The sequence below is a fragment of the Prionailurus viverrinus genome, chromosome B4 (genome assembly GCF_022837055.1).
Source record: "Prionailurus viverrinus isolate Anna chromosome B4, UM_Priviv_1.0, whole genome shotgun sequence".
NCBI lineage: Eukaryota > Metazoa > Chordata > Mammalia > Carnivora > Felidae > Prionailurus > Prionailurus viverrinus.
In genome coordinates, this window is record NC_062567.1 from 36,247,133 (window position 1) to 36,258,229 (window position 11,097).

Here is an 11,097-nt window from a genome sequence, read left to right on the forward strand (position 1 = left end):
AGGCTGATGCTTCCCTCTCCTGCCTTATTTTTTCTGCGGGCCTCATTTGGTATGCAAGGAAATAGCCAAACAGCCTGTGAAGAAAGGAAGAATGAGATAGTTTCCTAAGTTGTCTCTGCCTGAGTTGGCCGCGGGTCTGGGGTTCATTCAGCCCTTTGTCCCCCTGTTGAGTGCAGTGCGTGTGTGGTGACAATGGAGTGATGCAGTTACACTGAGGGCTAATGGTAGGAGTTCCGTCAGCCCATTCATGGAGGCCGAGGAGGGTGCAGGGCGCGGAGCCCGAGCCAGCAAGCAGAGGAAGTCGGAGGCCCGTGTAACGAGCTGGAGATCACAAACACTGCTGTCAGGGCTCCGGGGCTGGGGGGGGAGGGGGGCATGCAGGGCCAAGGGAGGGGGCCTATCATCATCGAAGTTGGAGGTTTGCCCGACCTCCAGCACTGTGGAGTGCCACCTGTCCGGGCTGACAGACGAGCATTATGGCTTTCCTTTTAATCAGCTTAATTTGGGGCATCTTAACACAATGACTGGTGCTTTCGGAGGCTGCCGGAAAGCAGAGGTCCCGGAGCCGCTGCACTTTGCATGCACGTAGCATCTTTTCACTGGAAGCTCTGTTGGTTCCCCCCCACTCGTGCCCCCCTCTGCCTCAGCCACTTGGGCTATGACTCCCTCTCTTGGAGATTCTCTGCCCTATATGTCTTTACTTAGAGCTGGGAAGAAGCACAGGGTGTCAGGGGAAGCAGTTCTGAAGCTGGAGGCTTGCCCATTTAAAGCCAGGCTTAGCTTTTAACTAGATGTAACTGGGGGACAAGCAGGCTTTAGTTCTGTTCTCTAGCCGCAAGATGAGGGCATGTGGCTGTCTGAGCTCCAAAAGCCCTTCACACCCCCAAATTCCCCGATTCCGTAGTCGCCTGTGTGTGTTGTCCCACAGTTCTGCCCTTTGGAAATGACCTTAGTTCTGCTCCTCTCCGGCTCTGCCTCCTTTTTCTTCCCAGGCCCCGCTGGATTTGTGGCAGGGTACCCCCTCCCTTCAGGTCACCACTTCCCCCACCCCAGGCCCATGCACTGTCCTGTCCTTCTGCTCGGGAGAGCAGGGGCTCCTTGGGCAGGAATGTGTGAAGTAGGCATGTCTGGCGCAGGTAGTGGTGCCACCACACATTTTCCTCTTCATCAGCTCACAGGAAGTCCTCATGCTCTTTGCAGGCCCAAGAAGGGCTCCTAACAATATGCTAAAGGCAAACATTAAAAATACAGAGAGTGAGTTCTGTGTCTGGGCAGGAGGGTGCTGATTTCTCTGTTCCCACCATCACAGACTGTTCGACACTGTTCCTATGAGAGGCTCTTGCCCTGAAGTTTTTCATCTAGATAAGGGTGGTAGGATCCGCAGTTAACAGTCAAGCTGGTAACAGCCAAGTTGTGAAGAAGGGGAACCTGGAGCAGGGTTAGGCAGAGGCCCCAGAAAGCTTTCCAGGAACGGGGACATGAGTGGCCCCAGAGAGATTTAACTTCCTGCTCTGTCCCGGGTGCATCTAGAAGAGAACAGGGAATGGGGTTCAGGGTCCCTCATTTCTGGGATAACTGCTGTAGTCATTACTTAACTCTTCAAGTAAGAGATATCAAAGGTCAAGAGCTGGCCATCATCAGTAACAGTATAGATTAAAATTAAAACAGGGTTGAAGAAGTGTTTTATACGAAAACTTCCTTCAGTTTATTCGGGAAAGCCTATACACGTGTTTTTGGCTGGAACTTCTATAAATGTGACACTTCATATCTTGAAGTCCCTTGGCTCTGTTGTCCAGTAGAAGTGACTGCCAAATGTCCCAGCCTTCCCTGTAGGATTTTTCCAGAACTTTCTTTCCGGTTTCAGGCCGCTGGAGGGGAAGACTAAATACCAGAAACAGTAGAAACATTGGTGACCCACAAGGGAAGACTCTGTACGGCCTGAAATCAGGTTCTTTAGCTTTCCTGAGCTCTGTCTCATTTGGAGGACGATCTTTCTCAGGGATGCTTGGTGTGGCCAATGCAGTGATGATCATGGAATCCTGAGATGGTCGTATCTTGGGGGTGGAAGGTGTGCTGACCCTGATTACCTCCCCATGGCACCCAAATACAGCTTCTGAGGAAGGAATGCTGGACAGGATTGGCCAGGGGGCATGAGGTTTCCTGGGGAGGGGAAGAGGGGGTGGTGGTGTGGGCAAGGTTTTCTACACAAACTTGACATCAGGAAATCTTCAGCAAATGGCTGTGCCATGGGAAGCCCTCTTTTTAAAGAGGCCTCATTCCTGACACCTGACAGGCATTTCTTTTTTAATTTAATGGCTCAGAGCTATTGTCTGCCCCTTCCCCCTTCTCAATCAGCTGAGAATCCTGCCATCCTCCTTAGATAACAAAAGCTCTTCACTTGATCTTAGCCGAAAGGCTGAGAAGTGAGGATAACAAAGGCTGTTTTACACTATACCTGCAACTAATATGACACGGTATGTTAATTATACTTCAGATTAAAAAAAAAAAAAGCTCTTTATGACATATGCTTTGGATGGAATTTGTCTTCCATGGAGGCAAACATATGGTTACCATCCTTATGGTGTGGAGGGGTTCTGACTCATTCTCCCTGCCTCCTAGAAAAAAACTTGTTTATTTTTTTTTTATTTAGAGAGAGAGAAAGAGCATGAGTGGAGGAGAGGGTCAGGGGGAGAGAGAACCCCAAGCAGGCTCCATGCTCAGTGTGGAGCCCGATGTAGGTCTTGATCCCATGGCCCTGGGATCATGACCTGAGCCGAAATCAAAAGTTGGACATTCAGCCAACTGAGCCACCCAGAAAAGAAACTTTTGTACATAACCTTCAACAGCTCCTGAAGGACCTCTGTAGTGGAGGGGCGTCCCATAAGAACTGGCTAGATTCAACTTCTTATTCTCTGCAAGGAAAAAGAAAGAGGAAATTAATATTCATTTAAATTCTGCCGCCCCGCATTTCTGAATGAGGAGGGGGCTGACGGAGCGGGAGATGTGAGACGGGGTGTGTGAAGATGGTGTTATGCCAACACGGCCTTTAAGAACAAGTCGTCTCCCTCAGATGGTGCTCAAATGGAGAACAGAGCAACCTAATTCCAACTTCGGAAGGAAGACTGGCAGAGTGGGCCCTGCTCTCCATCTCTGACACAGAACCTTCCCAAGGGACAGTCGACCATGGTTTGCTGATGGTCACTTGTTTGCCGTGTTTATCCCCACACTAGCTTTGACTTTATTTATGATCAGTTTTCTTTAGATTGTGTGCCTTTACAGTGTTCAGAAACCCTCACTGAAACATAAGTGCCTTTAGAAACATTATGCCTTTAGGGGCACCTGGGTGGCTCGGTCGGTTAAGCATCTGACTTTGGCTCAGGTCATGATCTCACAGTTCGTGTGTTGGAGCCCCCTCATTGGGCTCTGTGCTGACAGCTCAGAGCCAGGAGCCTGCTTCGGATTCTGTATCTCCCTCTCCCTCTGCCCTTCCTCCACTCACGCTCTGTCTCTGTCTCTCTCTCTCTCTCTCTCTCTCTCTCTCTCTCTCTTTTTCTCTCTCACAAAAATAAATAAACATTAAAAAAAATTAAGAAACATTATGCCTTTGGCCTTCACCCCCAAGCATGTTGGACAAGTGGTAGGTGACCTGGGAGCACAGTCCCTGGAGGCTGGGTCTTGGAGGAGGAACAAAGGGAAGGTAGAGAGGGTCAGACAGAGTGGGGGATGTGACCATGCCACAGAAGTTTGAGAGAGGTTGCTGGGCGCTTGGTTGCCAGTCCCTGAGTCCTCAGCTTGTTTGGGGTGGCACGCAGACCTCTGCGGCCAGGTTCTGTGTGTCTTGTGGCACGGTCCACCTCCTGTGGCAGACGCATGGTGCTCCCTTTACCAGTCTGAAGCACATGCTTCTCTGTACCACATCTTAAAGAAATCTAAAGAATTCTTCCCGACTCCAGGCCTGGAATTATCTTCATTCCATAATAAATTGTCATCATTTACTGAATTTAACAACTTATATATGTGATCTCAGTTGACCTTTACCCTGTGAGCATTTTTGATCCTTACTTTACAAGCGGACAAAACGTAGCCGCTGCCTACAAGTGCGGTGTGTGGTCACAAATATTACCGTCCCTCTTTTCATTTTTATTACATTCTGGGTGATAGCTGTTGTTCCTAACCTTCATTTTCGTAAAAAGCTGTAGTTTGAAATGTGGGATGGACAAGATACGAATGGAAAATTTGGGGGGTATGGAAACCGTGTCCCTGAGTAGTTAGTTCCAACTCTATTTTAGATCTTCGGAAAATAAAGATAATGCTTTTGTGCTTGGCAAACAGTAACTTCTGGGCAGTGAAACTTGCTCAGTGAAACAAACAGAAGGGAAGCATAGATTAAGCTGTGGAAAGACCCAAGCAGAATCCAGTTAACGTATTTTCCATATGTATATGCTGCTTGAGTGCAGAAAAGCAGCCTTGCAAAGGAAGGGGGGAAGATGTCTGGTAAGAATGATTTCTTTAGCTCACACCCACCCCACTTGCTGGAGGAACCAGCCCCTCCCTAGTGACAGCCAGGAGTCGCCTTGGCCTTCCAAGGCACCCGGCTAACAGAAGCATCTGCCTGGGGCAAACCCACTCTGAGTTTTCCCTACCAAATATAGACTATAATATCAAACAATGCTGCAAATTCTTACTTATTTCCAAATTGGACGGTTCAAGTGTCCGGAGTTTTGTAAACATTCTTTCTGTGTTGCATTTTTATGAGAATTGAGGGTGGTAAGTAAGCAGAAAAATGTTTTTTTTAAGAACTTAGACCTGGTTTGTGTGAGTACAGTTCAATCCATTCTCTTTGTATCCATTCTTCCAGTGCTACCCTTGCCTAGTTCTGTAGCTGTCTGTGGTGGTGGCCTTTCCTCTCTCTCCATCACCTCCCAGTGTCCACAAGCAGAAAGCATCCAGTTGGCACCTTGATTACCAGGTGCTGCGTGTCCATAAGTGGCTCGTCACCTTAGCCAGGTTCTCATGTGCATTCAACTCTCCTGGCCTTCTGCTAAAATATGGATTCTGTTATAGGTTGATCAGGAGTGGGCTGCGATTCTGCATTTGCAACAAGCTCCCAGGTGGTACTGACGTGGCCGGCTGGGGACGCCCCATGAGTCAGTGTGGTCCCAGGGCACCACAGGGACACATCTCCTTTACTTCAAGTTTCTTACCACTGGGAAACTAGCATGCAATATGCAAGGCTTACATTGTGTACATTTTCTTCAGAAACGCTCTGCACGTTGTTGATCTTGCTAACAGCTCTGGTCTGACCCGTTCTCCTTTTAGGACTGCCTCAAAGCCTGCCAGGAGCAGATTGAGGTGGTGCTGCTCAACAGCCTGCAGCAGTTCCGTCAGGACCAGGGGGATGGGTCCAAGTCGGAGGATGAACTGGACCAGGCCAGCACCCCTACAGACGTGCGGGATATTGACCTGTGAGGATGCAGTCGGGCCGAATGGGAGAGACGCGTTCACATCTGCTCTCTCCTTCTCTCTGGTTGTGTTTTGTTCTTTATGTTTTAGGATGAAACTTAAAAAAAAAAAAAAAAAATTCTGCCCCCACCTAGATCATATTGAAAGATCTTTTAGAAGTGAGAGAAAAAGGTCCTATATAAATGGAATAACTAAAAGCATTTGGTGCCTATTTGAAGTACAACAGAAGGGAATCCCTTGTATATGCGAACAGTTATTGTTTGATTATGTTAAAAGTAATAGTAAAATGCTTACAGGAGACCCTGCAGAGTAGCTAGAGAAAAATGTACGCCTGCAAATATGGGAACAAATTAGAGGAGGCTTTTTTTTTTTTTTCATGTTATGAACTAGCACGTACACACCCCTTTTAGGATAATTTCAAGGAACTGCGTGTGCCATTTATGGCGTCATTAGATTGCGAAGCAATGAACTCAAGAAGGAATTAGAAATAAGGGACATGATGGAGGGAGGGAGGACAAAACAATCTGTTAACGCGGTCGAACCATTTTGGACGTGGAAGCACCTTTGCTCTCGACCACCTGTTTGTCACTAAGTCAGGAGCATAGCTGAATCTCTAGTTGCGAACTCTTGCTGTCTACAGTAGCTGCTACCTAAAAGAAAGGTTTTATTTTGCCAGTCGGACGCAGGTGATGGGGTCCTGGGTTTCATGTGTCTTTTTGACATCATGCTTCTTCTTCCAAACATGGTTCGTGGCAGACACCACCGTGTTTTTATCAAAAGGGGCAATTTCGCTTTGGGCCATAACCAAAACTCCTATGAAATGGAGGCAGATGGAGACCGAGGGTGGGATCTGGAATGGAATCTTTTCTCTTAATGTATTGAAGAGGGTAATGTGACCTTGGCATCCTTTATTAAAAAAAAAACAACTGATTTTTGGTGCTGATTGGCATGTCTGGTCCACAGTTTAGCATTGTTATAAACCATTCCATTCGAAAAGCACTTTGAAAAATTGTTCCTGAGGAATAGATGGGATGGTTTATGCAAATCATGCTGGATAGACTCCTCCCTTGTCCTGTGCCCCTCCCCCTCCAGCCCTCAGTCAGGTGACTATTCACTTCTGGTATCTGACATTCTTTGGTACACAGTTCTGGTATCCCTACCAGGACTCAAGAGACACCCCTTTCCACCAACATCCCTGTCACAACATTCCTCCATAAAGCCTACAAACAAAAAGCTGTTACATTTTGATGGCACAGAAGGATCTGAATTCCCACCTATATACTTCTCCTTTGGACATGGAAAGAAAAGTTATTGCTGGTGCAGATAGACAGCTGAATATGAATATCAGAGTGTGGCATTGTGTTCCCTTTTCCGTTTTTTGTTAATTTCATTGCAAAGTTGTATTCAGCGTACTTGAATTTTTTTTTCCTCTCCACTTCTTGGAGGCATTCAGTTAGCAAAGAGGTTGGAGCAACAACTTTTTTTTTTTTTTTTTTGCACAATTATAATTGACAGGTAATGAAGCTATTAAAATATTTGCCTTTTTGAGTAAAAAAGAAAAATCAGAACAGGGCTGCTTTGAAGAATTATTTTATACACAGATTCTGCCTTGTTTCGTAGTATGAGGGTTGAAGATGGAGAAAAATCTAAGGGTCTCTTATTTTTCATTTTATTGTGTTCAGTTTTTTATTATTATTTTTTTTTTTTGCGCTGCTAAGAAGCTAAGATCATTCATCCTTATTCACATTAACAGTACCTAGCTGTAATGTTTCACAGAGTGTGCTGCTATTTTATAAACATTTTTATAATATATTATTTTACTGCTTAAATCCCAAGTCCTGAAGTAGATGGTTGAGATAGGAGTTCTTCGTACTGGAAAAGCCCTTCCATAGTTTATTTTCTTCTGGTAGCGTATTCATGGTTGGTTTTTTTTGTTGTTGTTGGTTTGTTTTTTTTTTTTTCCATTTGGGTTTTTTTTTTTTTTTCCCTCTCTCTCTCTCTGATCACATTCTTCAAAGACAGAACATTCTTTACCTCAGGTTTACTGGACAAAATCAATAGCTACAAAAGAAAATGATTCACATTTTTGTTTTCATAATACCTCACAGCCGCATAGTTTCTGCTTGGGAGCCATTAGTGTGGGGAAAGAAGTCGGGGAGGAGGCTTCAAGCCCCTCTCAGTGGAGGGTAGGGTGGTTTTGGGTCCTGGGTCTCACACCCAGGGACCTTTTCAGTCATGAAGGTCATCAGGCTTCCATTTTGACTCCGGTATCCTCATCATGATGGAAAAAATACAATTGAACCAAGGGATTTCCCTTTCCCCTTCCCCCCCAAGGCAGACATTCAGCAAAACCTTTATGCAGTGAACTAGGAAGTCATAATTTGCACTTAGGTACCAGGTATCTGGAGACAGATTGAAAAGAATTCCAGCAGGCTATTTGGAGACCCTCATCTTGTGGCCCTTTCATAAAACAGGGCTTTCATCTGCTTAGGGTCCTTTCATCTTGAAAGCTTCCCCTCTAGCTTTCCCCTTCCCTGACATGGGCATCCCCAGTGTAGGATAATCTCAGAGGCTCTTCTAGATCTGAATCTGTGGGCATGTAAATCTGCAGCATGTGGTATTTTGGGGGTTCCTTCTCCCCTACCTGTCTGACTGCAGCAGGCTGGCACTATGCACAGCCAGCCCCTCTGCTGGGTGGCACTACATGGACTTCAGGTTTTAAATTGCATTGAGTTGGCAAGATTGGGAAAATAGGTCAGATAAGTATTGGATTGGTAGTGGAAGGGAGGTGGAGAGGCTGTGTCTCTACAGAGATGCCATTCCAGAGGAGTCAGTCTCTCTTGAAGTATGTTTGGAAGGGTTCAGGATTTGGTGAGTTAGCATGACCCTAAAATTCTAGGGAGTTTCTGGTAGGGCGGTGGGTTGTGAATTCTGAAGTTTTGGAGAGGAAAGCTGAGCAGCCAGTGTTTTGTCAAGAACTCACTTTGCACAGGATACTCTTTGGGGCCGTGAGGAGTAACACGGGATGGAAGGATACGTGGTCCCTAAAGTCCTTGGGAGTATTGGAGCCTAAAGAAAGCGAGGTATGAAGTCACTTAACAGTGACTGTCCCTGGCTCAAACAGAAGCAGCAAATGAGAGAACCTGATGAATAAGGAAGGGAACAGGCCTGCAGACTCTCCCTGCAGTCTGTAACTTCCTGGGTGCCACTGGGGTGATCTTTTTCTCCTTCTTGCCCTCGGGGCCTGGTGTGATGGGAGGTGTGGTGTGGCTGATGGGGAAGGTGCTAGTTTGTTTGGCTTTTCTGCCTGCTCCCCCCTTAAATAAAAGAAGGAAGCCTGGATTTGTTAAAGTAGCTGATGCCCTCTCCTTAGATCTTGGTTTCCTTGGTAGGAGTTTTTATGTGACGGAGTTCAGCTCTCCCCCACAGATTTTTTTTTCCTCTTTCTCACCTCCCACAAATGGGGTTCCAAACCTATTGGTCTTTTTCTACTTTGTTGTCTTTCTATCTGTTCTTCCTCCTCTCTGTTTCAGTTTTTGGGTTTTTTTTGGGTTTTTTTTGTTTTTTTTTTTTTTGTTTTTTTGTTTTTTTTTGGTCATTGCTATTACTGTTTTTCTCCATCAGTGGGGGCTAAGTTGTTCCCCTAGCCTGCCAAATTTTATTCCCTCCCCTAGTTTGGCCAAATCCCGGGGGCGGGGGAGAAATCCTAGTATGCCAAAAATATATGCTAAGCATAATTCAATTCCATGCAGGTTTGTAACAGCCAAGAAGCCCTGCAGGGTGGAAGCTGGGGACAGGTCCCTCAGTAGAATGTCTTCCCGTGTTGAGAGGAGGGCTCCTCAGAGCAAGGAGCTTATCTTAGGGGAGGCTTTATTCTGGAACTGCCCCAGGACCCCACTGAAGAGTTCACCATGTCTTAAAGCCAGATCCCCTTTGGTCTATGTGCTCTGTACAAGAGGTGGGTCAGGTAAAGCAACCCTCATGCTGTCGTCCCTTCGCCAGCAGGATGGGCTCCTCTTCATGGGGAACTGTCGCTTTCCTGCGGTCTGGCACCCTTGGGGCCTTCTACACTACCCGAGGGGCTCTGGGGATGAGGTTAAAGAGCATTAGGCAGGATTGGATGACTTTCTCAAAGAAGGTGGGGGGAATTTTCTCTCCATGGGCCATAGGGGGCAGGGCTGGGAGAAGAAATAGACTTGCACCTTATATCATGTAAATAATGATTTTCTAGTTCAAGAAGATAATATTGGTAGTGTGGGAATGGGAGGGAGGAATGGGGAGGAAGTCTGAGTAAGCCAGTTGGCTTCTAAGCCAAAAGGATTCCTCTTTGTTTATCTTTGAGACAGTCCAACCCTGAGTATAGCTTTAAAAGGGAAATTAGTGCTGAGACGGTAAAGTCCCCTTAAGCCAACAAACTGTAGCTATAGAACGAGTGAGCGCAGGCTTCTAGTGGTGTGGGCTCGGAGCAGTTTTTAAGAGCTACTCGTGCTGTCGTCCGTTCGTACAAAATAGGGCAGGAAGATTCAGGAGGAGGTTTATGACTTTCTCATACCACGTGGCTTTTCATGGTTCTGGATTCTAAACAGCCCAGAACAGTCCTTTCAGCCAGACATTTGTGTGTCTCTGCTTTTAGACTTGGCTGGACTATCAGACCCGATTCTTGGCTCAGGTTTCAAGAAGCCATCAGCAACTGTATCCGTGCACACTGTAGCTGCAGCATGCCTTCCTCTGCCTGCAGCCTACTTTGGGGAAAAAAGTGCCTTACTGACTGTAGACATTACAGCATCCAATGTATTTTGACAGGTGCCTGTCCTTTAAAAAAAAAAAGTTTTGTTTTGTTTTGTTTTGTTTTTGTTTCTTTTAATTGGGTTTTGTTCTTACCGTTGGCCAACTCTTAAATCCCCAGCAAATCACTGGGCCATTGGATTTTTTCCATTATGTTCATTACCCTTGTACCATGTACCTCAGATCTCTTTCTCTCTCAGTTACAGTTTCTCGTCTTGGACTTCTTTTATTATTATTATAATTTTTTTTTTTTTTGCTTTAAAATGAGTGTGATGCCATATCGAGTCAATGTTATTCTCTCACAATGTACTCTATAAGAGGTGTGGGTGCTTATTTGGTCAGGATGCTAGCAAGTGCTAAAGTAGCATGATCAGTATAAACAAAAGGTTTTTTAGGAAGTGTGGCAAAAGTGTTTTCTTGGTTATGATGGTGACATGGTATAGTCAGCTGCCTTTTAAGAGGTCCTGTCTGTTCAGTGTTAAGTGATTTTTAAAAATAATGGCCTGTTATTTTGACTAGCTTAAAGATGGATTTGCAAATGGTTTTGGATGCAATTAGGTTATGCTATTTGGACAATAAACTCACCTTGACCTAAATTCTCTGGCCACTTCGACTTATTTCTAGACCAGCAGTCCTCGGAATAGAACTTATCTTTTCTCATGTCAGAACTCTGTTGGCAACAATTGGTAGTGGCATAAAACACAAATCTACATGTGTCTGTGTTATCACAAGACAAGTAATCTTTTTTTCCCTTTTGGAGCCCCCGTGTAAGCCATCTTACGCACTAGAAGCCTCAGCCCACCTTTCTCTCCTAAGGTGGGTAGGTCCCTGCTATCACGACTGGGCTTA

General features: G+C 45.7%; 1 protein-coding gene across 1 annotated transcript in view; it reads left to right on the forward strand.

Moving 5' to 3' along the window:
- CCND2 (cyclin D2) overlaps window positions 1-10,844 on the forward strand; it is a 30,306-nt gene extending 19,462 nt beyond the window's left edge. The window contains exon 5 of the mRNA XM_047865420.1: window positions 5,320-10,844. Within this exon, the coding sequence (XP_047721376.1) occupies window positions 5,320-5,469 (150 nt within the window). The 3' untranslated portion in view covers window positions 5,470-10,844. The remainder of the gene's footprint in view (window positions 1-5,319) is intronic.
- The last annotated feature ends 253 nt before the right edge of the window (window positions 10,845-11,097 follow it).